We start from the raw sequence: 26,951 nt of genomic DNA, 5'->3' as shown, positions 1-26,951 counted from the left end.
TAAGCAGTGAAACTCTTGGTTTGACCGGTTTTGAGAAAAGAAACCGAAATCTCCAGCTGTAGTGGCAGAGAGCCGGAGATGGTTCGGTTTCCGGTCAGACCGGCCGGAGAATGGCTGTGCTGATTGAACCGGTGATTTCTTCAAGCTTTTTGAGAGATCTGGTTTTCTTCTTTTATCTTTCTCTCTGTTTTTTTTTTCTTCCCCTTTGTTTGAGATCCGATTGATTGAAGAAATGCCTGTGAGGGTAGTGGAGAGTTCGGCGCCTTCTCAAGTTTCAGGTACTGATGATTCGAATTTCTTTCGATTTTTAATAATTTTTTAATTTGTTTGTAATATTTAGATTTCGATCTGCTTTCTACAATCTACAATATTCTCCTGTGGATCGGTCTTTGAATCTGTTTTATCTATAAAACACAAGATTTCTGTAGATGTTTCTGCGATTCTGTGGTCTTAATTTATTGTTGAAGAAATCGTTTCTTCGATAGGGTTAGAGTTAGGGCGAGAGTGTAAGTCACGGAGATTTTTTTGAAAGATTGTTTTTTTTTTTTTCCTTCCACTATGAGAAATCCATTCGTTTTTAAAACAATTTCCATGAGAAACACTTGATCTGTTCGTGAATTTTGGACAGAATCGAAGAAGAAGTAATATTATGGATGAGACTGGAGTTGAGATCTTGATATTTTTATTTAAATTGATTGATTGATATTGGTGACAATTAAAATGTTATTGTAAGTTTAGATAAGATTGTATGGAGTTGGATAATCAAGCATAAAATCAGTTCAAGATTGTTTTTTTAAATATCTGATACATGCACCAACAGTTTATCAGTATGAATTTTTGACCTAATCATGATCTCCTAAATGATGGCCGCCTGTTTTTCTTTTTTTTCTTTTTCTGTAGATTTTATAATTATCCTTTCGTTATGGTGTCATCCAGTTATATCTAGCTTCTAGGTGTAAGTTTCTCTTCATTTTCTTTAACTGCAATCTTGTTTGAGATTTGGTCTCAAATGGTAGCCTTGTGTCATTGCTTTAGATTTTATCGTTATCGTTTCTTTTTGGTGTCATCAAGTTATATAATTTCTAGGTGTAGACTCTCTTAATTTTCTTGATCACAATCATGTTTGAGATATGGTTTGATTTCTCTTTTCTGTCGTAACATGTTCTTCTTTTGGTTGATATTCTCTGTCAAGCTTTCGTTGCTTTATTATTTATATTGGAGGTTCTTCTCCATCTTCATCATGTTCCAAAAAAGAAGGAAGTACTTTTAATTTTTCTGAAAATGAGTTTTCTTAGATTATCTGAACCGATACTGAGTTAACTTGGCCAATACGGACAATCTGGGTTTGAGTCATGGTGTGCCGAAATTTGGACAAAGATCAAGTCAAGTAGGTTGAACCAGGCTGAAGCTTAATTGGAGCTAAGTTAGCGCCTAGTTGGATTGATCCCCAATTTGCTAGGTATCTTTATGCTTGTCCTATACCATGCTCAGAAATGAATGTAGATGAGTTGAGGATTCTTGGATAGATGAGTAGGAAGACTACACTAGATAAGAGAAACAAATGCATTCTTGAAAATGTAGGAGTAATAACCCCTCAATTGATGATAAAATAAGGGAGTAGTCAATTGAGATGGTTTGGTTATGTGCTACAAACAGGGGCAGAGCCAGGATTTTGCCCATGTGGGGGCAACTAAGAGTAGAAAAAAAATTTGTGGGGGCAACTTAGAGTGAAAAAAATATTTTGTGGGGGCAACTAAGAGTGGAAACTTTTATTTGTGGGGCAATAGTGGTGGATTTTTTATCCACTGCTAATATCTGTCGCAATAGCTAATTGATCTTTATACTTATAAAAAACATCTATAGACTTTTAAAATTCTTGTGGGGGCAAGTGCCCCCACTGTAAATCCTCCCCTTGCTACAAAGACTGATGATATGCAAATTGAAACTTAAGGATGAGGTTTGTTTTCTAAGCACACGTTTAGAACAAAAGTTAGGGTTATGCTCTAGGTGTCTCACTTGAATGCATAGTGTAGCACCTTTTTAATGTTTATTTCCTGATTGTTAAACTATACACTTGAGAGACTCCCATATTGAACCTCCCCATCACCAATCACTTTTAAAAATCCCAATTTCATCTGTTATTGTATTCACTGTCCACTTTGGTTCTCTTCACAACCAAAGACAATTGTGTAGCATTTTTCTTGGCATCCCAATACCACCACTCTCCTTACCCCCTCCCCCTTCCCCTCCCCCTGTATTGAAAATTAGAGTTTCTTCACAACCAAAGACAATTGTGCTTCTTGGAAAGTCATTTTCCTCATTCAACCTTTAACTTCAAAGCAGTCTAGGTAAGCATGAGAGGAAGATAGTGAAAGAAATCGAGATTTTGAAGTAATTTTTTTTTTTTTCCTTCTATTGTGTGAGATGGTACACCTGACAATCAACATAAATATCATTCTATTTCCATGATACAAGTAAAAGGAGGTGAATGCTGAGCATTATTATCATTGAATTTGGATTACAAAGTTCATGTTTCTAGGTTATGATCAAGCTAGTGAGTATTGACTAAGAGTTGGTTTAATCTTATCTTTGCCTCTTTCAAGTTTTGACACATGCATTTCTAACAATTTTTTTTTTTGTGTTTTTTGTTTTGGTGACATGCCAAGGTGCAAGTCCTGGACATGTTGTCCCTCCAGCTTGTACACTTTTAAGCGTCGGGCAGGTGAGTCTGACATTTTTTGGTAAAAAGAGTTCATTAATTTATATCAATCGAATCCTTATCTCCACCCAAATATTGATAGAGAAAAGGAACGTTTTTGGGATGAGGGTTCTGTTCTTGTTCTTGTCGGGGGGAGGGGGATTTCTCCAAAACCATCTGAGCCTCTTCCAATTTAGATTTTTCTTCAGGTGTGTTTCAGGCACACTTAGTGTCTAAAACTCACAAGTTTGAGGACCACTGCATTATACACATGGTATACAGATACTAGATAGTTAATAAATCCAGATTTGGCTTAATCAGATTATCAGTATGTATCTCACACATACATATGGTGAAGACCTTTTTGCATTGCTATATTAGCTATTTGATCTTCGTGGAATAAATTTTTTTGTGTACAGGCCTTTTCTGGGACTCAAAATGTTTCAAGTTCAGAAAAGGATGAAGCGTGGAGGGTTAATGTTCGGATCCAAGGTTGTGACCTTGATCATGGTTATCTATGCGGCACTATGGAAGCACTTAATGTTCCTTTGGCAGAGACACCAGTAAGAAACGTCTTTCCTCTATCTCAAAACAAAATTCTTTACTCCAAGAATCAACCAGGGTTACTGTGCTCATGACATTTTTTTTTTTTTTTTTTCTATGTATGCCCTTTTGTTACTCTCTAGTTGGACAGGATCTGTAATGTGAAAATTTCCCGGCAAGAGTCCTGCTATGATAATCTTCCTCATAATTTATGATTGATGGAAAGTAGTTGAAATTTCTCCACCATGTGAATTGGGTGGGTCTACAAGTATGTCATTGGTGTTTCTTCTTCCACACATTTTGTCTTTTATGATGAGCTGCCTGTATATTTTAGTTATTTGGGTCTTTCTGGAACTTTGTTGAGGCAATATTCGTTGCTTCAGAAAGACAGTGAATTACCCTAAGATGGAGGGAGGACCCACTACAACATATGCACACACATACACATGCACTGGACACATCTTTTGTGGCATTTCAACTATCAGATAGATTCTGACTGTTTTTAAATGGATTCGGACAACGATTGCAGTAATGGTGAAGATAGGGTTTTCAGTGTTTCGTATAAATTAGGGCATCGGAATTCAGATTTGGATCAATGTTGATCTAGACTGACAAGAGTGATATCAATCAAATTTGATTAAGATCATTCTTGAACTAATAAGAGTGGTATCATTCCGATCTGATTTTATAAACAATATATACAAGATATCAAAGTCACATCTTATATTTAAACATTAACATACTTCATACGTTTTATCAGATCAGGTGGTCGAGACAGGATTGATATAGAACCAAAGAATAAGATAGTAGGTTGTATCATATCAGATCCAAAATCATCAATTCACCCCTTAGTTTTTTGGATTGAATCCAATAAGATTTCAGATTGATCCGTTTCGATTCACTGACATCTCTTAGTGTTAGGATGAAAATTGACGAGAGGGCAAGAATGTGGGTTTATTTATTTATTGAAACTGTCATAATTCTTAGTTATTAAAAAAAAAAACAGTAATAATTCTTACCTGTTGAAAAAAAATCCTTATACTTCTATAACCTGGTAGAGTAGAGTGGGAAGATTGAATTTCAACCAAACTTTAAGGAAACTTTTCATTTTGTGGTGTATTTTCAGGTAGTGACATTTTGGGAGGGTGAAATTGTTGATACCAAGAACTATACTTTCTTCACTGGCAAGTGGGAAGCAACGTATGGTCCTTTCTTTTACTAACTTGAGCATTGAGGCCTTTGAAAAACTACCAGTGAATTGTTTTGTCTTGATAACAATATTATAGCTTAAGCATTGGGTGCATTCCAGCTGTACAGATTAAGAAAAATAAACTCTCTATTCAGTTCGGCATTTCTATTTACTGTCAACAGGCCAGCGGATGACATAAGGCACTGGTCCAAGTTTATATCTTTTTCTTCTTTATTGGTAAGTAAGTATCTCTTCCATCGGCGACAGTTCATGGCTTTGTTCCTTCACTAGCAAGAATTAAGTTTCTACTGAATGGTTCTTTCCCTTTTTTTAGAGTCAAGTAGAGGTTGATGGTGGTAAATCTTTGGATCTGAGTAAATATCCCTTCATATTTATGGTATTCTATTTCTACTCTCATTATTTTATTTATGTATTTTTTTTTATGTCCTCTATGAAAGAAAAGTTTTATAAAATGATAACCTTGCCATTCTCTCCAATTTTCTCATGCAGAGATGGAAAGAGCAATATTTTATGAATGTTGGAATAGACTGTGGCTTGACCATTGCTGGCTTTTACTACGTTTGCTTCTCTTGTAGCGATGGCTCCATCAATGGCTTCTACTATGACCCTAACAGCAGGTACACAAAATACTCCATTTTAAACTCTCTTTCTCTAGAAGAAAAATGGAAGTGTTCTGCAGTGTAGTTTTTCTTTTTTTCATTGAGAACAAATACCAAGTATGTTAGACTAACACTTTCCCAATTAAGGAAAAAAAGCCTTACTAAGGCTCATCCACCATCAAAACTAAACCTCAAGATTTTGTTACGAATCTTGAGGTTTGTTTTGACGGTGGATGAGCCTTAGTGCAAGGCTAGTTGGACTCAATATGTTACTTATCCCAAAAAAACAAAAAACAGAAAAACCAAATATGTCATGGGGAGGTATCCTTGTCCAATCATGGTTTTAAAACTCATTTTGATGTCTCTTGTCCAATTTATTCGAGACGTCTCGTTCAACAAGGACACAATAGACTGACTTTTGAGATACACAACAGGTTTGAGACGACTTTGTCAACCTATCTCGTTGGTGGACGATACTGAGACGAATTGGACAAGTCGTCTCGGTCAGGGGCGGAGCCAGGATTTTCCTTTAGTGGGGGCAAACTTATAGTTAATTGGAGGGGGAGGGGGCAAAAATTGGAGGGAGATGTGGGAGTGGGGGCAACAGGGTCAAACAGGGCATATCAGTAGTTCAAAATACAGGGGTATCTCGGTCTTGTACAAGATTTAAAACCATGCATCCAATCAAGGAACTTTCTCGTTTGTGCATTATAATATATACCATCATTGACTTGTAAAAGTTTAGGATTGTTTGGATGCACCACATAATATGCACCAGCTGTGTTTTGAGATTACATGCGCAGACTGCGCCTACTACAACCTCATAATTTATATTGTCCACAAAACACCAAGTGTGTGTTTGATAGCATTTCAAAAAGTAGCTTTTCACAGTTTTTGCGGTTAAAACTCAATTTCGTGCCGCGATTTGCATTTGATAGCACTTCATAAAGCAGCTTTTTTTGTTTTGTTTTGTTTTTACCACAGTTTTGACGAGCGGAACATATGAGCTTCTCACAACTGCGTTTAAAAACGAACAAGTAAAATGACCGTAATACTCTTCATCAAATAATTTATTTCCAACATAAGTCCCACAACGTAAAACCCAAACGCGCTCTCTCTCTCACTTTCTGTTTTTGTTCAACCTAAACCCCACAGCAATGGTGATCTACGATTGACGCCATTGACGACGGTGGTCTAAATTGGCAAGGTCTTTTTTCTTTTTCATTATGTTTTCTAAACTATTTAGTTTTGTACAATGTAGTATACAGCAAGCTATTGATGAGTCTGTTATTGATCCAACCTGTGCAGCCCATTTCAGAAGCTCGAGCTGAAGTCCACTAATGAGGGGCGATCAGGTTTCAGCTTTTCATCATATCAATTGCAATAAAACTGAAATCTCAAAATCATTTTCATTGACAAGTTGATGATTGAAGCTGGGTATCTTGCCAATCATTCGTCCTCGTCAATGAAGGCTCTGCAGTTGATTTAAGCTACTACCCATGTTTGTTTATTTGCTGGTACGTATTTTCCAAATTTCAGTTCTTTGAAAAAGAATGAGAGAGTTTGTAAAAGATAGGACCAAAATAGTATGTCATATGGAATGTATCTGAACATCATTCGAGATGTGCATATATTTATACTGACTTGGATGAATGGTGTGTGAAAGGCATTCTTAATCAGGTGAACCTAACCATCTCATGGCTATGATCATTGATTTGATCACTCTGATTGTTTTGCCTATGAATTTATATTAGGAGGGTTGGGATACATTAAATGGTGGCGTGACGCTCATTTTTGCATGACTTTTGATTAGTATGCACAACATTTAAAAGTTTGTGTTGATACCACTGACCCATGTTCACCTGCTATAATTAGCTTTGCTCATCAACCCCCCACCCCACAAAATAAAAAAATAAAATAAAATTACTTGGAGCATTTGCCTATTCTATTTAATGTTCCTCTTCAGAAAATATAAAATAATTTAATTTTATGAGATATTTAAGAACTGTTTGATCAATCTCCTTAGAGCTACTCCAATTTATACCGTACTAGTTTCGACCCTCTCTCAACTACAGTTTTGGATAGTCAAAGCCATTTGAAGGGTCTTCAATGCAGTCATTATCTCCTTTATTTTGGAGAGTTAAGTTTTCAATCACCATAATAGAGGATAAGTTTCAATTCTTCATTTTTTTGGTTTCAAAAGATTTCATGCCCCCAACTGTTATTTTGGAGAACCATTTTGAAATTTAGGGTCTCCAATGTAGTCACCATCTCCTCTCCATTTTGAGTTGAATTAAAAAAATATTAGAAGTATTTATGGATGAGCATTTTGGATAAACTTTAAAAATACTATAATGGAATGGCTAATTATCATGGAGTTTCTCTTAGAGTAATTCCAAGGGGAATATTCAAAATTACTCTACATAATAGATAACCATTTATTTATGGATGGTTATTTTTGATATTCAAAAGGTATTCACTCCAACCATGTTATCCAAAATGCCTGTCTATAAATATTTTAATATTTTTTTTAATTCAACTTAAAATGGAAATGGAGAAGTATAGTTCATGAGAGACCCATAAAATCTAAAAAGATTCCAATATAATCTAGGATGGGATGGAGAATCCAAAATTATTAATCAAAATGGATATTAAAAATCCCACTCTCCAAAATGGAGAATACGATGGATAGTAGATTGGAGACACATATTTTGAATTTAATTCTTCAAAATAACAGTTAAAAAAAATAGATTGAAATTATTCTTAATTTCTCCAAAAATTAATCACTATTCAATTGAACTGTCAAGACAATGTGACTGAGATTTGAAGAAGAGATGCCTTGACACTCGAATTACCAATAAATTAATTCATCACAACTTGGTGATTGTCGTTGTTATTTCCCAAATGGGTTGGCGGAGCAATCAATTCATAACCCCATGAGAATTGCTATTTCGAGGAGTTACTGGTAAGTTCGATCACATACATTATCAGTTTGTTTTGCTTCATTTCATGAAGACGGATGGTTATAAAAAATAAAAACTATTTCGCGCGCCTTCATGTCTGCCACGTGTAACGTGCATACTGTGTAAGTTAGCAAAGCTCCCCTCACCCTCACCCTCACCCTCACCCCCAACTACGGAGTAAGTAGTGCCAACTGTCTGACAACAATGTAGGAGTTATTATTGGTAGAAGAAGGTAAGGACGTGGGCCCACGTGTATATAGTAGTGGGCCATAAAGAGCCCCCACCAACTAGACTCAAGTATGCTGAGTCAGACACAGTGGGTGCGTATTAAATTAGGGTACACCAGCCTCATTGCTCATCCTCGTGCGCTCACGTAATTGGTTACTGTAAATACTCAAAAAACGGTTCTTAGCATTTACCGCATTTCATGAGGTATGCGTCCCGCTTTTTATTTCACACGCTCGCTCTCCATTTTCTCCCTACTAACCTTCCTCACTCTTAACCACGGTTAACTTCTCTCCAACCCCACACCTCTATAACTACCTCCCTCCACCACTCTCTCTCTCCAACTGCTCTCTCTCTCTCTTTGACAGAAACCGTTTGATTAACGTACTACACCCTATAACACCCTATAGTGAGAAAAGTTCTCATGTCAGACAATTTCCTCCCCCACAGTACACACTCTTCACTCTTCTGTTGTTGTTACTGAGTTTTCAATAATAAAACACATTGGGGATTTATTACGAAATTATAAGAGAAAAATAATATGGAGAGTCTGCTATGTGAAGAGGATTGGCTAAGAACTCCTCCTCCTCCTCCTCTTACCCCACAACATCACTATCCTACTACTTGTCACAAGGAGCGCAATTTAGACAACACTACCATTACCATGGAAGATGACGAGAATGCCCTCATGGTGTTCTTCCACAAGGAGGTCACCTACATGCCTCAACCTCGACTTCAATCGTCTGATTCATTGCATGCTAGGATCAGAGCCGTTCAATGGTTCATCAAGGTCTGTCATATAATAATATATACCATTTCTATTATCTTCAACCAAAGACTAATAAATCATATATATATATATATATAGTTTGATCATTTTTAACTTTTTTATTTTTTATTTTCAGACTTGTCGTAGGTTCAATCTCTCTTTCGATACAGTATTCAACGCTACAAATTACCTTGATCGATTTATTTCTATAAATCAAAGCAATGTTAGGAGTGTGGCTTTGATTGAATTGGTTTCTGTTGCATGTTTATCCATTTCTGCCAAGTTTGGTGAAGTCTACATACCTCAATTGCATGAACTTCAGGTGGGTACCATTTAATTTTATTTTAAGGAACTTTTATGGCTCTTCTGTTAATCTAACATTATTTCTGCTTTAAATTAACTGCAACAACTATTTTGGACTAATCTGGTGTTTGTGGTTGAAGATGGATGATTTAGACCATTCATTTCAACCGATCATGATCCAACAGATGGAATTAACGGTGTTGAAGGCATTGGAATGGCGCCTCGGGTGCGTCACATCCTACTCTTATATGGAATTGTTGTTGAATCATCTGGATTCCCTCCAACCTCACTTTCGCTCGACTTTAACTTCTCGTCTCACCGAGTTGCTTCTCGGGGCTCTTACAGGTATTGTTTTCTTTCCCTTGTTTCAAATAAAGAATGCTATACTTGGAATTATTTTGATCATATATATCTGATATTTGATTGAAACAAATCCAGATCCAAAATTCATTGAGTTCAGGTCATCCATAATTGCAGTATCAGCACTACAATGTGGTCTAGAGGAACTACTTCCATCAAAATTCGGTGCCTATCTCTCTGATGTCCTTAATCTCATCCCTCAAAATCAAATGGTAAACATTTCAAGAATCTAGTAAATTAAGTTTTATTTTATTGAAATAGGGTATATTTTAGGGTTATTTACCAAAACAAAACATGTGCTAAAAATTGAAAATTTACCAAAATGGAACATTGTTTATTTTAATTTCGAAACCACTAATTTATCATTTGGGAAAATTTTCACTGTTCTATAAAACAAAACTTTTTTTTTATAAGAGTAATGCTGAGGTGACATTGGGATTTACTGCTATTCTCACATTTCTGACGTGGAGGTGTGCACATAACCGTAGATTATTTTTACTCATATCTCGATGAAACATATCTATGGCTGTGTGCGCACCTCCACGTTGTGAGACTCGAAGTAAATCCCAATGTCACCCCAGGATTTTTCCTTTTTTTTTTTTTTTTTAAACTGTTTTATTGAAATTAAAATGGGGAAAGGATTTACTGTTTTGTAGAATAAGAAAAAAAAAAAAATTCCACTTTATCAAAAAAATTTAATTATGAAAATGGTAATTTATCATTTTTGGAATTAAAATGAATAGTGCTGTTTTTGGAAATTTTCAATTTTTGTCAACCTTTTTGGGAATTCTCTCTATATTTTCTCTCTTTTTTCTTGATTTAATTTTGATGATGCAGGATGATATTGAAAATTGTCACAAGATGATGGAAGAGCGAGTGGCAGACCCGCTTCATAGTTTATCGGTCCGTGGGTACTCCTACTTCCCTTCTAGTCCTGTAACAGTAATGCCAATGCAACGAATCGATACATTCAATTGCTACATTGATCTTTCTCTCTCCATGGTGTCTGCTTTGAATTCGAACTTCCCATCAAATCCAAAGAAGAGAAAGAGGGGAGAGGATTGTTGATCGATGGCAAAGTCCCAGATACAATTGGAGTCACATTTTGTGATCCTTCATCTTAGGGTTTGTAATCTACACTACCGTGTTTGAAAGCTCTCAATGGTCCATATTATTCTTAGATGTCATATTGGTCTCTATTTCCAGAAATCAGTTCCCAATATTGCTTTGTTTGTAGAGTCGTGCTGGGATGACATTTTTGGGATGACAAAAATGACATTTTGACGTGGTGGCGTGCACATAACCGCAGATATTTTTTGTTTATATCTCAAGGACAAGCTTCTACGGTTATGTGCACGCCACCACGTCAAAATGTCATTTTTTTCACCCCCAAAAATGTCACTCCCGTATCAGTGTTGTTTTTATTTGTTAAACATGTAAGTCTCCAATAAAAATGATACATAATGGATATGAAAGCTTACAAGAACAACCTTTAGCACTTCAGCCTAGCAAAAATAGGCCTCGCCAATTGGGTCCCAAGGTCGCATTATACAAAATTGGGCATTTTTAATCCCATAAATATTATTATTTTAACATCTCATAGCTGCAAAACTGTTTATTGTTGATAATTATGCGCGTTACTAGGAAATACATTTTGAGAGAAGCTTTTATTGATAAATTACATGATATCGGTGACTTGTTTCGTTGAAGCAAAATGATCAGGCCTTTTTCTACACTCTGAGAGTGCTACTAGTTGGCTTGTAGTATTCTTCCTTCATTTTCTTCTTCAACAACTACAAACATAAACCCAAAAGATGTGGTTAGAGAGGAAGAGAATTGCTAGGGACACCAACAAAGCCCACTTGCTCATGGTACATAATTTGAATTTATTTATGAGAATATAAAATGAGGAAAGAAAAGATAATAAAAATATACCTTCATAAGCATTCATGGAGACCGGAAGATTTGTTGATGACGTGTTCTTTGTCATCGACATCTTTGACTCTTCTTCCCTCCCAAGTAACGAAGAAACAGCCCCTTTCATCTTCTCGACCATGCCTATATCGCCAAGCTCCTCCTTTGGAGTCATTGCCTCTGATATCACCTTTGAAAGTGCCCTCTCTTCTTCTCCAGGTTCCAGCTTCTGTACCAAATATTCCTTCACTGATACCCCTTTGTCCCATTTAACACCATTGCTACTCGTCTCGTCGTCTCTTGGGGCCAATGCCGCCGATGTTGCAATTGCCATTTCTTGAATCTTAGAAGTGATCTTATGGGTTGCTTCCGAAGCCATGGCATATGCCGGTGCAAGCTTCTCTGTTACTGATTCAGTAATTGTCTTGCTAGTGTTCTCTTCTCTGCATTCTTGTTCTTTGGGTGTGCTGCTTAGTACCAGAACACGATTCTCTGAAATTATGGGGTCTGCTCTCGGGTGTTGTGTTGCCATCTCTTTACAATCCTCAGGTGCTACTTCTGATTCATACACTGAAAATTATATATAAAAAAAGGTGAAAATTACACATTGTGAATTATTATAATAAGACTTTAAATTAGATTCAATGACATAAGTTCAATGTCATCCTGATTCAATCCATGGGAATCAAGCCAATGTGCCTGATGCATCCCAACCAAATAAAAAGGAAAAAATATTTATAGGATCACAGTAGGAATACTATACTCTTATGGAACTTAATGTTTAATCAAGAAGCTCTATGTTGTTAGATTAAATGTAAGATAATGATGTTGAGATGGATGAGTGAAAATACTATAAAAAATGCACATCAAAATATAAGAGGGATAATAGACATGAACTAGAGAGTCAAATGTTTTGATCCCGTTCAACAAAAACCAATTTGAAAGTTATAGAAAAGCGAGTGACAAGAATATAAAACAAATATGAAGGTAGCAAAAGCAGATATGAATAGACAAGACTCATTCAACCAACCCCACATCTTTGGGATAATTAGGGCATCAATGTTGACACAATATGAGTTATGGATCTAAGCTCTTGTAACACTTTATATATATATGGGTCCCGTTCGGCACCCTAAGTTTTACCACACACTTTAACAAACGCGTTTTGTCCTACATGGGTTAGAAGTTTCGGAATGGGCTGATTTTTGGTGAGGATGATCTCTATGGTGAGGAGATCATCCTCACCAAAAATCAGCTCATTCCAAAACTTTTAACCCCATCAAAAATGATTTACAAAAAATGGACGGTCCACGATTTTTGAACTTGTAAACATGGGGCTAAACATTTCGGAATGGGCTGATTTTTGGGGAGGATGATCTTCTAATCATAGAGATCATCCTCACAAAAAATCAGCCCATTCCAAAACTTCTAACCCATGTAGGACAAAAAACGTTTGTTAAAGTGTGTGGTAAAACTTAGGGTGCTGAACATTTCCCATATATATATATATATATATATATGGGTCCCGTTTGGCACCCTAAGTTTTACCACACACTTTAACAAACGCGTTTTGTCCTACATGGGTTAGAAGTTTCGGAATGAGTTGATTTTTGGTGAGGATGATCTCTATGGTGAGGAGATCATTCTCACTAAAAATCAGCTCATTCCAAAATTTCTAACCCCATCAAAAATGATTTACAAAAAATGGACGGTCCACGATTTTTCAACTTGTAAACATAGGGTTAAACATTTCGGAATGGGCTGATTTTTGGGGAGGATGATCTTCTAATCATAGAGATCATCCTCACCAAAAATCAGCCCATTCCAAAACTTCTAACCCATGTAGGACAAAAAACGTTTGTTAAAGTGTGTGGTAAAACTTAGGGTGCTGAACATTTCCCATATATATATATAGGGGGGCGTTCAATGGCCAACTTTTTGGCAAAACATTTTTCAAAACACGAGTTAGAGGTTTTGGAATGGGCTGATTTTTGGTGAGGATGATCTCTACGGTGAGGAGATCATCCTCACCAAAAATCAGCCCATTCCAAAACTTCTAACCCATGTTTACAAGCTGAAAAATCATGGACCGTCCATTTTTTGTAAACTGTTTTTGATGGGGTTAGAGGTTTTGGAATGGGCTGATTTTTGGTGAGGATGATCTCCTCACCGTAGAGATCATCCTCACCAAAAATCAGCCCATTCCAAAACCTCTAACTCATGTTTTGAAAAAAGTTTTGCCAAAAAGTTTGCTAAAAAGTTTGCCATTGAACGCTACCCATATATATATATATATAGGGTCCCCTTCAGCACCAAACATTTTGGCCAACATTTTAGCCAATCATTTTTGTCGTACATGGGTTAGAAGTTTTGGAATGGGCTGATTTTTAGTGAGGATGATCTCCTCACCGTAGAGATCATCCTCACCAAAAATCAGCCCATTCCAAAACTTCTAGCCCCATGTTTACAAGTTGAAAAATCATGGACCGTCCATTTTTTGTGAATCATTTTTTGTGGGGTTAGAAGTTTTGGAATGGGCTGATTTTTGGTGATGATGATCTCCTCACCGCAGAGATCATCCTCACCAAAAATCAACCCATTCCAAAACTTCTAACCCATGTTTTGAAAAATGTTTTGCCAAAATGTTTGGTGCTGAACATTTCCCATATATATATATATATATGGGAAATGTTCAGCATCCTAAGTTTTACCACACACTTTAACAAACGTTTTTTGTCCTACATGGGTTAGAAGTTTTGGAATGGGCTGATTTTTGTGAGGATGATCTCTATGATTAGAAGATCATCCTCCCCAAAAATCAGCCCATTCTGAAATGTTTAGCCCCATGTTTACATGTTGAAAAATCGTGGACCGTCCATTTTTTGTAAACCATTTTTGATGGGGTTAGAAGTTTTGGAATGAGCTGATTTTTGGTGAGGATGATCTCCTCACCATAGAGATCATCCTCACCAAAAATCAGCCCATTCCAAAACTTCTAACCCATGTAAGACAAAACACGTTTGTTAAAATGTGTGGTAAAGCTTAGGGTGCTGAACGGGACCCTATATATATATATATATATATATATATATATATAATATATATATATATATATATATATATATATATATATATAGGGGGGCGTTCAAGGGCCAACTTTTTAGCAAACTTTTTGGCAAAGCATTTTTCAAAACATAGGTTAGAGGTTTTGGAATGGGCTGATTTTTGGTGAGGATGATCTCTACGGTGAGGATATCATCATCACCAAAAATCAGCCCATTTCAAAACTTTTAACCCCATCAAAAACAGTTTATAAAAAATGGACGGTCCACGATTTTTCAACTTGTAAACATGGGTTAGAAGTTTTGGAATGGGCTGATTTTTGGTGAGGATGATCTCCTCACCATAGAGATCATCCTCACCAAAAATCAGCCCATTCCAAAACCTCTAACCTATGTTTTGAAAACTGTTTTGGCAAAAAGTTTGCTAAAAAGTTGGCCCTTGAACGCCACCCATATATATATATATATATATATATATATGTTAACATTCTCCAACACTTTTTTTCTAATAATACTCCTATTCATTTTATCTTTTAGTGAAAACATAGGGATATGTTGGTCTTTTGTGCAATAAATATTTGTTTGCATTGATTGTCAAATCATTTATTGAAAAAAAAAAAGTATTGGAAAATGCTTAATTATGTTCCCACGAGATCTTGAGCATTAGCATTCATATATATATATATATTATATATATATATATATAGGGTCGCGTTATTACGACCCCCTTTGCGACACACCTTTTTGTCTTATATGGAAAAAATGTTTGGAATGGGCTGATTTTTTGTGAGGATGATCTCTATGGTGAGGGGATCATCCTGGCAAAAAATCATCCCATTCCAAAACTTCTAACCCCATCAAAATTGATTTACAAAAATTGGACGGTCTAAAATTTTTCAACAAAAATCGGACGGTCTAGAAGTTTTGGAATGGGATGATTTTTTGCCAGGATGATCCCCTCACCATAGAGATCATCCTCACAAAAAATCAGCCCATTCCAAACATTTTTGCCCATATAAGACAAAAAGGTGTGTCGCAAAGGGGGTCGTAATAACGTGACCCATATATATATATTAGTAAGGGATGATGTCGATATTACTTGGTGCTCCATAGTATTCAGAATCTTCTTCTTCATCTTCATGGTCATCATCAAAGCTAACACCCCATTCAGGTGTAGTGTTATTGTCGTGGTCTTGCTTCTTCTTAACCAAAGTATTTTTCCATTTCTTAGCCTTCTCCTTCACCTTTGTGAGAACAGATTTCTTGGTATGTTGGTCTTGATCCTCTTCTTGATCATGATTCTTCCCAAACATAGGTGTTGTGGGTGATTGACACGTGTGATCATTACCTATTGTACACATAATCCACAATCTTATCTGATGTAGTAATATTTCAAACAACAAACACAATGCATGAGATTTGAGATTAATTACCATGAAGTAGTTGTTCCACTGTTAGGTCGGATGCGCGACTGTTGGGACTCTTCACGTATCTTTTCGTGCTGTCGAGTTGAGCCATGGCTTTCAAATGTTTTGTGTGTGAGAGAGAGAGAATTTATGGGAAGCTAAGGTGGGTGTCAATCTTCAAAGGCCTAAACAGTTGGATGCGAAATTCAACACTCGGTTCTAGTATATGCCACGTGTCACTAACCCAATGGATGAGAAGTTGGTGGGTTCCATTGTCCCAAGTGGCAAGATGGAATGTTTTAGCTTCCAAGTGTCTTAACGAAATTGTCAACCTGGAATTGAACAAACAAGTATATCCTCTAGCTCTCCTTTATTGGTGGTGGTCTTTCTGCTTAAGAAGTAACATTGATCCCTTGTTTGTGGGACAGTATCAAATTGATCTTGGTCGTACAAAAAGAAAGTGGACCCACATTGTAATAACGTCAACGTTTCTGAGTCTCCTAATGGAGCCCACGGTTGATGGAGAAAAAAAGAGTAAGATTTTCTAGAGATCAGTTTCAAGGGATACACATTTTCGTAGGGATATATATCTCTTGAGAATCCCTGACATCCCAACAGTGCCTCAACCCAAGGATCCGAGTCCAAGACCATAATAAAAAGAGGTGTTCAATCTTACTCATGTTTTAAAACTCGGTTTCAAGTCAAATCTTGTCTCGTCTTGTCCATGCTAGATATCGAGTCATTTCGAACGAGTTTTCAGATACATTTGAGACGTCTTGTTCAACAATAAGAAAAATAAATGTGGGGTTTTAAATCTCGTCCGATACATTAACTTGTATGCCCGTCTCGCCTTGCCTGATACCGAGATAACTCGAGTGATACGTCTCGATCTCAGACGAGTTTTGAAATCAAGATTATACGCAAAACTAAATTCATAAAACTAGACAGTCCCATCTTTGGTCAAAACACCATCCAACTTAGAGAATAGAGTCAACAGATGCTCAATCTTGAATTGGAAGATTACTTGATTATGAATCCAAGATGTGTCCTTTCACACTTTTAGAGAAGCCAATAGGCCTGCTCATCTAATCGCCTCTTTTCAGACAAGTGAGGGTTGCCAAGAGCTTGATTGTAATTCCTTGTCAAGTGATCTTCTGTCAATCCTTGGTCAGGATGGTAGAGGTATCTTATACCCGAAGTTGTAGCTAGTTTGGTTCTATCTTAGACCCGATAACTTTTCAACAAAAAAAAAAAAAGTTCTCTAGAGTCTAGATACATCTCGAGTGCGACGTGTATGAGCTATTGCATTATTTTATTTTATTTTATTATAAATATTGGATATGACTAGCAAGACCACAGTATTCTACCGACATCTATCACGCCCAGTACAATGATAGATTGAGAAATAACACAAACCGAATATGAATGGATTAAGAAGAGTGATACGATCAAGTAATAAAGTGGTAGAATAAGAGGTTAAAAATCTATAAATAATGAAGATACTTCGAATGTAAATGAAGAACAAAATGCAATTTATACCACAGTAAAACTTTACTAACTTGACTTTGAGAGCTTGAGATGTAATCGACAATTCAAGCGATGAACCAATTAAAATTTGATGCATTCTCACTTTAGTATGTTATTTTATGTTTGTTTGATTATGTGCAATTAAATTATGATTGTAATCTAGGTGGATTTTCAAATTTTTTCCCTAACATAATGTGTATCTTCCCATCATTCCCCTCGTCAAACGCACGAATGAAAAATTAATATAGGAAAAACGTTTTCATGTAATGACGGAGATAGTTTGAAGCAAAAAATCTAGGATCAAATAATTGAAATAAGGGGATAATAATACCAATTTTTTTCATAAAGTGGTTAACTTCCACAAAAGTAGTAATCAGATTAATAAACTCTCCATCAAGGGTATCATGGTGGAAGGAAAAGGGGAAATTAGGGATGGAGTAATAGGTTATTACAGTGATCTACAAAGGGAAAGGGAATCCATAAGATCCCGCCCAAATAACCTAAAGTTCAATACATTAAACCAAGATGAAAGAGCGTGGTTTGAAAGATCAATCGAGAATGAGGAGGTTAGATTAGTTCTTTCTTCGTTGAGTGGGGATAAGGCTTCAATGCCGGATGAATTTACTATGGAATTCTTTAAGCATTGTTGGGATATCGTCTCCAATGACTTCATAAAGGTTATCTAGGAGTTACAAGAGAAGAATTGTCTTAACTATGGTTTGAATATCACTTTTGTGACTTTGATCCCCAAGGGAGTCGGGATGGATAATCTAAGACTTCAGACCTAATAGTTTAGTGAGCTCAATGTACAAATTTATATCCAATGTGCTAGCTTCCCGATTGAAAGAAGTTCTATCTAAACTTATCAATGATGAGAAAAAGGCATTCATTAGGGGGAGACAAATTGTAGATGGAGTGTTGATGGCTAACAAGTGTCTTGATTTGATGATTAAAGACAAAAAAAAGGGGATGATTGGGAAAGTAGACCTGCAAATGATTTATGATCACGTGAGTTGGGATTTCTTGGAATATATGATGGGGAGGATGGATTTTGAAGCGAATTAGATTAGTTGGATCATGAAAAGAGTTACTACGGTGTCTTATTCGATTTTGGTCAATGGTAGTCCACCCGACTTTTTTAGAGGATCAAGGGGATTGAGACAATGTGATCTTTTATCTCTGTTCTTATTTCTTATAGTAGCAAAGGCTTTGGGTAGATTGTTCAGAAGAACGTTAGATTTAAGGAAGTTATCGGGCTTTAGGGTGAATAATAACGGACCTCTGATTTCTCATTTACAATTTGCAAATGATACTTTGATGTTTTTAGACCACTCTAGGGATCAAGTAAGAGTGCTTCAAGTTTTATGATGTTGTTTTGAGACAATTTTAAGATTACATATTAGTCTACAGAAAAGTAAATTTTTTGGGGTAGGCGATTTAAATGATCTTCAGATGATGGTTGCAACATTGGGTTGTGGATATTATACTTTACCCACATCTTATTTAGGTTTGCCCTTGAGAGCTCCTTACAATAGTAAGAGAATTTGGGAATGTGTGATTAAGAGATTGGAAAATAGGTTGAGCACGTGAAAGACCAAATAATTATCCAAATGGGGGAAAGTAACTTTGATCAAAAACATTTTGACGAGTATCGTGATACTTCCTTCCCCTGTTTTCTTTACCTTAGTTTGTGAAAATTAGAATGAAAAGATTTATGAGAAATTTTCTATGGAATGATAAGAATAGAAGGAGAAAATCTCATTTGGTCAGATGGAAGTTGATATGCATGCATAAGAAAAATGGGGGGTTAGGGATTAGAGGTCTAAGACTGGCTAATAGAGCGCTCTTAGGTAAGTAGCTTTAGAGATTTAACGAGAAGAGTTGTAGGTTGTGGAAGAGGGTTATTCAGGGTAACTACGATGAGAAGAGGTTAAGTTGGTATAGCGGTGAAGTTAAAGGCACGTATGAGTATAACGTGTGAAAGGGGATTCTTAATGTGATAGACGACTTTGATAGAGGAATTAGATTCAGAGTTGACTCAAGGACAAAATTAAGTTTTGGAAAGATAGTTGGTGTGGCATCTTATCTCTGTCAACTCAATTCTCGTCCTTATATGCTTCGAAAAAAAACTATTCGATACATCACTGTTTGATTCACAGCGACCTCACTACTACTTGGGATCTGTGATTCAAGAGAAACTTTAATGATTGGGAGTTAATGGAGGTAACATCTTTATTTGATCTCTTCAATTCTTATCAACTCAGGGGGATCGAAGAGGATAAGTAGGAATGAAAAAAAGCTAAGGATTCGAGATTCTCTATTCGTTCTTTTCATAAGTCATTTCTTCATTTTTCCTGAGCATTTCTTCTTAGAGTTTATCATTTAGTCTAAGTTAGTTCTTTCTAACATTTCATTTTTTGTTTGGTTGACTTCTTTGGGGAGGATTTTAACGATAGACAATTTGATCATCTGGGATCAAATCACTCCTAATTTTTATCTCATATGCTCGAAGGATGGGGAATCTATTGACCACACCTTAATTCATTGTTATGTTTCTCATGATATTTGATTTCTTTTCCTTAGGCAATTCCAGATAAGTTGGGTTTTTTCTTACAATTTTTTCTCGTGCTAGAAGGGTAGGCAAAAAATGTTTTCTCCTTCAGAAAAAAAAGGCACTTTTTGGTTATTCTTCCCTCAGCTATTGCTTAGGGGATTATGGAACAAGAGAAATAATAGAGTGTTCCAGACTAAGGCGAAAAGCTCTCATAGTGTTGTCATGGAGATCTTAGGCTACTTGTACTTTTGGTCCAAATTGAACAAAAAGTTATTAGGGATTACTTTCGATGATTTTGTTTTTAGATAAGATTATTTTTATAACACTTAGTGCTCTTCCCTTCTTTTAGTTCTTCTTGTTTTTCTTTTCTGATGGGCTATCTCAACCTTTTATTTTTGTATTTTTGTATTCTTTTCATTAATTTGACTACCTATTTTTTGGTTTACAAATAACCAATAAGATTTATATGTGATTCTAACTAACAAGTGTTGGGTGTAGTGACCAGGGCCTCCCTCCAAAGAAAAAAAAGGGAGAGGCCTTGAGTTCAAACCCCTATATTAGTCACTCTCAAGGATTTATCCCAGCTTACTTGGTATGTGTGGTTTGGTGGGATATTGCATGCACCTGAAAATTTTATGTGAGATATGGTAGCTCGTCCCTACTAGTTGGGCCTATGTATAGATACACCCGTCATAAATAAATAAATAAAGCTTTATTTGTGATTTCTAAGCATTAGATAAGAAGTATTTCCATGATAATTTCTACTCCTTCAAATTGGTTATTGTATGGGTACTCAAAATCTCCAATGGCTGGAAATCACCGATCAAAGTTTCAGTTAGTGCCCCAAGCGCTTGTTGGTACGTCACACCAAGCTTTTGGGCTTCAGAAGAAATGCTTAAATCTAGGCGGTCCTATTTCATGGGTCGATTGGCTTGGACGTGTGCCACGTGGGTATTATGGAATATGGATTTACTGAATGTACAATGAGGTGCAAAGCATGATAGCATTGTCCTCAATATAAGTTGGATAAGATAGGACTTCGGAGATACATCAGTGGTGAGAGTCAGTCGTGTGGGTTACAAGACCACAGAAGAAGAAGAACAATGGCCACCTTACCAACACCATCCCTTCTGCAACCAGCAGTTGCCCTTACATCCCATCATCGTTCCCTCTTCACTAGTTCTAATCAAAGGCGCAGAAACCAAAAACCCATCTCTTTCAGAGTCCAAGCTGCAAAGCTTCCTGCAGGAGTAAGTTGTTTGACACATCTTGTGGTCATCTCCTTTTGATTAATGTTACCAAATGGGTATTCTTGGAATTTTCAGGTGGAAAATCCCAAAGTGGAACCAAATTTCACACCCCCTTTTCTTGGATTCACAAAAACAGCAGAAATATGGAACTCTAGAGCTTGTATGATTGGCCTTATTGGAACATTTATAGTAGAGTTGGTGAGTCTTTTTTAATAAAAAAAATTCATACGAAGTTTGGGCTTTATTCTACTTTCTTTGTTTTGTTCTGTTATTTATTCGGTTTGGTTTGTTTTCAGATATTGAACAAGAGTATACTTCAGATAATTGGAGTAGATGTGGGGAAAGGACTTGATCTTCCTCTGTGATTACCTATATTTAAAGTATAACTATGTACTTCATATAATTGGTGTTTGTATTTGGATCAGTGACTATTGTTCCATCATTTTGAAAATTCATCCTTGATATATGTATTTCTACCTTCAAACAGCCCATCAGAGTCCATACTAATTGTAAAATACAGAATCACGTCAAATCGATTTCCTTTTAGCGTAGTAATAACTATTATCATATATGAAACATAACAAATTCAGAACTTACATCCACACTTTAAATATATTGTGAGATAGTGAAGGGTATGGACGAATTAATCCATAGGCATGTCAAATATACCATAACCATTAAAATTTATATACTAAAACTTAGATACAAGTTCACTTGTGTTTACAGACATGTTTATTGTATCATAGTGACTGCAAACTGCATTTTTAAGTGTTGTTCCTGTAAAACTGTGAAGATTCTCTAGCCTGCATTGTATACTGGTGGGAAGTTACAAAATCCTGCTGGTTCGACTGTCTACAATTGCAACCTTAGACGGCTCAGAGATTTCGAGTGCTTCGGCAAGTGAAAGACGATGATTTCTCCATGTAGTTTCCGCCCAATTCCTCATTCGCTCTCCTTCTCCCTTTCTGTTCTGCTGTACACAAAGAATTTCTGCATACCCACCTTCACATGCATAGGCAGTTGATTGGCTATATTAGTACATCTTTTCTTTGAGAGCCATTGTATAGGCATCAAATACATAATAAAACATGAAGAAAACACAGATAAATTAAAATTTGAGAGTCTGGGAATGAGGAATCCTTGGTGGCTACTTTCAGATTTCAGGTGGTTAGGTTGTGATCAAATTCAAATCTGCCTAGTTTATCCCACTTAAAGAAGTTCTTTACACATCTGCAGGATTCTCTTTCAATGATTTTGTCTTTAGATGGAACGATCTTTGTAATCAGTGATGTTTTATTTTGCTTCTTGTTCTTTGTGAGGCCTCCTCGGCCTCTTTGTATTTGTGTTTTCCTGTATTTGTTTTTTCCTATATCAATATATTACACTTTTCAAAAAAAAAAAAAAAAAAGTTCTTTACACGTGAAAGAGCATGATTTCAGTGTCCTTGAGTGACCGTTTACGTGTCATTGATGCCTACCGTTCACATGGTACTCCTAGGCATCCTCTCCAAAGTTCAAAATAGAGTTTATCACACCAATCCAACCAAGAGTGTCCGCTTATATGGCTAAAAATGGGGGGGGGGGGGGGTATTGGACTGATTAGTACCATAAGGTAAGGATTATCTGGCTAAAAGTAGTGAAGAATAAGGCACAAATAATAAACAAATGGAGGAAAAGGTCAAGAGCTTGGACTGATTAGTATCATAACTTATGGATTGTCGAAGAGTTCACCCCAACTTAAAGGCTAGACTCCATAAATTGGTGAGCCATGTGGATGATATAGGATGAATGGTATGCAAAAGTACAATATATCACCAACATAACTCTAGTAGAGACTAAATGTAAGGCTGACCTTCTCATGTATTTGAAGCTCTATATGAACAATAATTCAGGGACAGTAATTACAATGCACAATTAAGATGCTCGATCATACCTCTTGCAAGGGCCACTATATCTCTTCTTTCTACCTTCGAATCTGAACCTGTAATGATCAAAATGGACAAAAAGTCTCTTGGTTTGGTTGAATACATAGAAAACAAGGGTATGGGTTCCAGTCATAAGAGTGATGGCTCTCTACCTTCGGTCTCCAAGGGCGGAGCTTTAAGCAAATCTATTGCTCTTCTATAGAGCCCCTGCAGATGATAAGTTTAAAGTTTAGAATGTAATTAAAAATTTATAGTTGTTTCATTTTCTTTCCTTTTTAAGTCATGGTAATAATGCCTGCCCACCATTATTTCATTATAACAGACCCTTGTAAATCCTCTCAACTACAAAGTCATGATGCAATCAACTTGGGAAAAAAACATAGGTAAGACGCTGAGATTTCAAAACTTTTTTATAATGGACAGCTTAAGCACACATCAATCCCAACCTCTTGAATCAAAATAGAACTCGAATGCTCCATCCTTGCTTTATCTCGAAACATGAGAGCTATGCAGGTTAAGATGACCCCCACCTTTGGATGATTCAAACCTACATCAAATTACAAAATCCCATTACATATCTAACATTTTGTTCCTTATGTAGACATCAAACAAAATGCTGAAATTTTTTGCATTCTACTCTCACTTAAATAATTGAAGATAAATAAGTAACCAACCGAAATGCTCTTCAGCTTTCATTAATGCCCTTGTCAGTATCTCCTCTGCATCATGGAAGTTCCTGAATGAACACATATGTGAGAGCCATAAGAAAATACCCTAATAAACTTACACCCCAAGATTCATGCTAATCAAAAGCTTACCCTGAATGGGCTTCTAGTTGTCCTAAAGCACAGGTAGACCCCAACAGAACTTCCTTCGAGACCATATTACAAGCTGCTAAACCAGATGGATCATCAAACCCTTCAGTCTCTGGCACCCCTTGAATTGCTTTCTGGTAAAATTCCTTTGCTAGTGCAAAATTTCCCATGGCATGTAATAGTTCTCCATGCGAGAGTGCAACATTCCCTATATAAAAACTAATTAGACTAGATGCTAATGCAACCAAAAGTCATCAATCCAAAGTGCTAATGGTCTCCTCCTCCTCCTTGAGTAAACTCTGTATGGCTTCACGATGTCCTCATCAACAATGCACCAGTTAAAGTCCGTGACTGATAATATAATCAACCTTGGGATCAAAGCACAGCATTTGCCCACTTTCCTTAACGAAAAAGATGAAAGAATCGATAAAAAAACATACAAAGGTCAACAAAACCACCATACCATAGCAATCTTTGTCCTCCAGAGTTCCTCCAAAGCACTTTCCCGCTGTAAAAACAAAGGCAGCTCATCTTTCAGTCATATATGCAAATAGAAAGTGTGCAATGTAGAATTGAGACAACAGAAACAATAGCTAACGACATTGTCAAACTGACCCGTTTCAAAATCCCCAAGCACAAGCTGTGCAAGTCCCTTAACGGCTTTAGCCCGAGATATCAGAACCCCAAATTCAGAACTATCACTACCACCATTTTCCGGGTTTATTTTCAAAAGTTGCAAACATTCATCTGCGAGCATTGACGAAGTAACATCCTATATATATAGAAGGTACTCTAAATAAAAATTGAAACTTTTTAAAGCCCAATTATGAAGAAAACTATTAAACTAGTATGAACGATTAGAAATCCAAACCTGCCCCATTTCTAGGTTGAGTCCAATCAGACCTTCCATGGCAGCAACTGCAACCACATCAAGTTCTAATCAAAGAAATTGATACCCATCTCTAATCAGACCCTAAAAATACAATAAATAAATAAAATCTACCTCTAATACCCAAAGAAGAGTTTGAAAATTCTTGAATTTTCTGGAGTTTCTCCATAGCTTCATTGAAATCTCCTCTGTAAGGAGGAAAAATAGATGTCTAAATGATCCAAAAAAATAATGCGTATTTCAAACTAAGAACAAACCTTTCTGATAATAAGGTAGCCATGGCGAGTAGGACAACTCCCCTTGTGGTTTCAGAAGAACTATCTGCCCCTTGGCGTACGTTAGCAGAGAGGCACTGCTCCAGTACTAGGAGACCTTGGGCGTAGGATTCGCTAGATTTCTGAGTTCTTGCGAGACCGAGGGCATAGTTTATCATCTGAAGTGCGATGGGATCGACATTTGGGTCATTTGTCGCGTAGAATCTGAAGAGAGAGGGAGAGAGAAACAAGGGTTTCTGTGAAGGGAAACCCAATCGGACACGAGTCGTTCCAGCTGCGATGGTTGCGGCCTTTCCAAGCTTCCATGCGAGTCGAAGCATGGTTGGCACTGATACAGTGCTGCTTCTGTGTTCTTCTGAAATACAAATGGAGGGAGAGAGAGATAAGTTTGGCGCACGTTAGTCAGTTATGAAGCGCATGGTGGTTAGGTGTCAAAGGAAGACGGTTGTGTCGTGACTCGTGACTCGAGCGAGATGTCCACTTTAAATCGCCTATTTCATTGACTCGTCCGAGAGGGGCGTCATATATATTTTTTTACTTTATTTATTTATTATATGAGTATAAATATTTTATAAATAATAAAGAGGCCAAGATAACCCAAATAAGAAAAAAAACAAAGAAAATGAGAATAGCAAAAGCAAAACTAAGAGTTACACAAATTATCTCATCTAAAAATAAAATCTTCGAGGAAAACCCCAAAAAACTCTTTGTTCAATTTAGCCCAAGAGAACAATAATCCTAAAATCTTCATAAATACTTTATGTGCGTTGTTCTCCTTTATCTTGAAACACCCTATTATTTCTCTCCTTTCAAAGACCACTATGATTGGAAGAGAATAATAGTAGTCCACAAATAATACCTCTTTTTGTGAGAGAAGATATTATAAATCATGAAGGTCTTACGAAGAACTCAACTCATTTGAAACAAGGAAATAAATTAAAAACAAATATCTCAAGGGAGGGAATAATGAAGAAGAGTATGATCCACGGATTCTCCATCACTCATACACAAAGAGCAACAATTTAGGGATGATCTACTCATAGGAGATCAAATTGTCTACATTAAGAATCCTCCATAAGAGGGTCTCACGACTCTTTCTAAATATAAATATAAATATTAATCAATTTTAAAATGAAAATATTTATTATGCATACATAATGAGATTTTATATGGTAACATTTATTATCTAAAATTTCTATTACTTATTAATATATAATATTTGTTAAATTTATTTAAGTAGATTTGAAAATATTTGACTCGCCCAATATGAGACTACTCAACTAGTTGTCTTGAACAAATCAACTTGACTCAAATTAGATCAACCATGCAATAATTTATGATTATTTTTCCATTTATATATAAAAGTATTTATAATTTTTTTTATAAAATAAGGTATATTACAAAATTTTCAGTCATAAAATTATATTTTATTTAGATAATAATTATTTAAATTAATTCAAATATACAAAATCCCAATTGACTCTGTCAAATTTTACTGACTCAGTCCAAGATTTCCAAAAGAAAGATACTTTAATGAAAATAAATAAATTATATATATATATAAATTCTTATTTATATCAGAAGACGATGTGAAGCCTGAGATACAGTGTAAATCTGTTTCAGACAACATTTGAAACCATGTTCAATAATGGCCATTTCCATGCA

At 36.1% G+C, this 26,951-nt stretch overlaps 5 protein-coding genes across 10 annotated transcripts; 3 read left to right on the top strand and 2 right to left on the bottom strand.

Annotated features, from left to right (window-relative positions):
- The first annotated feature begins 143 nt into the window (after positions 1-143).
- On the top strand, positions 144-6,773 carry LOC147386009 (uncharacterized). Of its 4 annotated transcripts, XR_015171684.1 has the most exons (9): positions 144-278; positions 2,667-2,722; positions 3,118-3,261; positions 4,368-4,441; positions 4,613-4,667; positions 4,765-4,827; positions 4,941-5,068; positions 6,035-6,257; positions 6,359-6,773. XR_015171684.1 is itself a non-coding variant. In XM_086422057.1 (8 exons), exons 1-8 carry the CDS (start codon positions 233-235, stop codon positions 6,435-6,437), a joined length of 645 nt encoding a protein of 214 aa, XP_086278183.1. In that variant the 5' UTR covers positions 144-232; the 3' UTR covers positions 6,438-6,773. The 4 variants fall into 4 exon arrangements, 3 of the variants coding, with proteins under 3 accessions (XP_086278183.1, XP_086278184.1, XP_086278185.1); XM_086422057.1 differs by lacking the exon at positions 6,035-6,257; XM_086422058.1 differs by lacking the exons at positions 6,035-6,257; positions 6,359-6,773 and adding an exon at positions 5,485-5,897.
- Positions 6,774-8,205: 1,432 nt separating this feature from the next.
- On the top strand, positions 8,206-10,911 carry CYCD7;1 (CYCLIN D7;1). The gene is made up of 5 exons (XM_086423761.1): positions 8,206-9,028; positions 9,144-9,329; positions 9,451-9,655; positions 9,749-9,882; positions 10,508-10,911. The coding sequence occupies exons 1-5, from the start codon at positions 8,780-8,782 to the stop codon at positions 10,736-10,738; spliced, it is 1,005 nt and encodes a 334-aa protein (XP_086279887.1). The 5' UTR covers positions 8,206-8,779; the 3' UTR covers positions 10,739-10,911.
- Positions 10,912-11,111: 200 nt separating this feature from the next.
- LOC147386007 (uncharacterized) lies at positions 11,112-16,234 on the bottom strand. The gene is made up of 4 exons (XM_086423640.1): positions 16,080-16,234; positions 15,746-15,994; positions 11,606-12,154; positions 11,112-11,463 (listed from the first exon to the last, which is right to left on the bottom strand). Exons 1-4 carry the CDS (start codon positions 16,162-16,164, stop codon positions 11,420-11,422), a joined length of 927 nt encoding a protein of 308 aa, XP_086279766.1. The 5' UTR covers positions 16,165-16,234; the 3' UTR covers positions 11,112-11,419.
- Positions 16,235-21,166: 4,932 nt separating this feature from the next.
- OHP (one helix protein) lies at positions 21,167-21,869 on the top strand. The gene is made up of 3 exons (XM_086423605.1): positions 21,167-21,383; positions 21,459-21,581; positions 21,680-21,869. The coding sequence occupies exons 1-3, from the start codon at positions 21,237-21,239 to the stop codon at positions 21,746-21,748; spliced, it is 339 nt and encodes a 112-aa protein (XP_086279731.1). The 5' UTR covers positions 21,167-21,236; the 3' UTR covers positions 21,749-21,869.
- A 171-nt stretch (positions 21,870-22,040) lies between these two features.
- Positions 22,041-25,699, bottom strand: NDP1 (Tetratricopeptide repeat (TPR)-like superfamily protein). 3 transcript variants are annotated; one of them, XM_086423602.1, is made up of 11 exons: positions 25,269-25,699; positions 25,126-25,199; positions 24,994-25,058; positions 24,738-24,894; positions 24,586-24,630; positions 24,126-24,330; positions 23,982-24,043; positions 23,754-23,854; positions 23,460-23,514; positions 23,316-23,363; positions 22,041-22,385 (listed from the first exon to the last, which is right to left on the bottom strand). In XM_086423602.1, the coding sequence occupies exons 1-11, from the start codon at positions 25,604-25,606 to the stop codon at positions 22,210-22,212; spliced, it is 1,326 nt and encodes a 441-aa protein (XP_086279728.1). In that variant the 5' UTR covers positions 25,607-25,699; the 3' UTR covers positions 22,041-22,209. The 3 variants fall into 3 exon arrangements, with proteins under 3 accessions (XP_086279728.1, XP_086279729.1, XP_086279730.1); XM_086423603.1 differs by having other exon boundaries at positions 24,994-25,040; positions 25,269-25,698; XM_086423604.1 differs by lacking the exon at positions 25,126-25,199 and having other exon boundaries at positions 24,738-24,869; positions 24,994-25,040.
- Positions 25,700-26,951: the final 1,252 nt, after the last annotated feature.

Source organism: Akebia trifoliata, chromosome 14, assembly GCF_017979445.1.
Source record: "Akebia trifoliata isolate Shusen 1 chromosome 14, ASM1797944v1, whole genome shotgun sequence".
Classification (NCBI taxonomy): Eukaryota; Viridiplantae; Streptophyta; class Magnoliopsida; order Ranunculales; family Lardizabalaceae; genus Akebia; species Akebia trifoliata.
This window is presented reverse-complemented; position numbering and strand designations above follow the sequence as displayed.

What these genes read in the sequence shown, in the direction of transcription:
- LOC147386007 (XM_086423640.1), bottom strand. Translation starts at nt 16,164, where the DNA reads ATGGCTCAACTCGACAGCACGAAAAGATACGTGAAGAGTCCCAACAGT. An exon ending in TGAATACTATGGAGCACCAA is followed by an intron (nt 12,155 to 15,745) that starts GTAATATCGACA and finishes TATAATTTTCAG; the next exon opens with TGTATGAATCAGAAGTAGCA. An exon ending in CTCCATGAATGCTTATGAAG is followed by an intron (nt 11,464 to 11,605) that starts GTATATTTTTAT and finishes TTATGTTTGTAG; the next exon opens with TTGTTGAAGAAGAAAATGAA.
- LOC147386009 (XM_086422057.1), top strand. Translation starts at nt 233, where the DNA reads ATGCCTGTGAGGGTAGTGGAGAGTTCGGCGCCTTCTCAAGTTTCAG. An exon ending in GGCGCCTTCTCAAGTTTCAG is followed by an intron (nt 279 to 2,666) that starts GTACTGATGATT and finishes TGACATGCCAAG; the next exon opens with GTGCAAGTCCTGGACATGTT. An exon ending in CACTTTTAAGCGTCGGGCAG is followed by an intron (nt 2,723 to 3,117) that starts GTGAGTCTGACA and finishes TTTTGTGTACAG; the next exon opens with GCCTTTTCTGGGACTCAAAA.
- NDP1 (XM_086423602.1), bottom strand. Translation starts at nt 25,606, where the DNA reads ATGCTTCGACTCGCATGGAAGCTTGGAAAGGCCGCAACCATCGCAGCT. An exon ending in GCTACCTTATTATCAGAAAG is followed by an intron (nt 25,200 to 25,268) that starts GTTTGTTCTTAG and finishes TCCTCCTTACAG; the next exon opens with AGGAGATTTCAATGAAGCTA. An exon ending in GAAAGCTGAAGAGCATTTCG is followed by an intron (nt 23,855 to 23,981) that starts GTTGGTTACTTA and finishes AATTTGATGTAG; the next exon opens with GTTTGAATCATCCAAAGGTG.
- OHP (XM_086423605.1), top strand. Translation starts at nt 21,237, where the DNA reads ATGGCCACCTTACCAACACCATCCCTTCTGCAACCAGCAGTTGCCCTT. An exon ending in CTGCAAAGCTTCCTGCAGGA is followed by an intron (nt 21,384 to 21,458) that starts GTAAGTTGTTTG and finishes TGGAATTTTCAG; the next exon opens with GTGGAAAATCCCAAAGTGGA. An exon ending in GAACATTTATAGTAGAGTTG is followed by an intron (nt 21,582 to 21,679) that starts GTGAGTCTTTTT and finishes GTTTGTTTTCAG; the next exon opens with ATATTGAACAAGAGTATACT.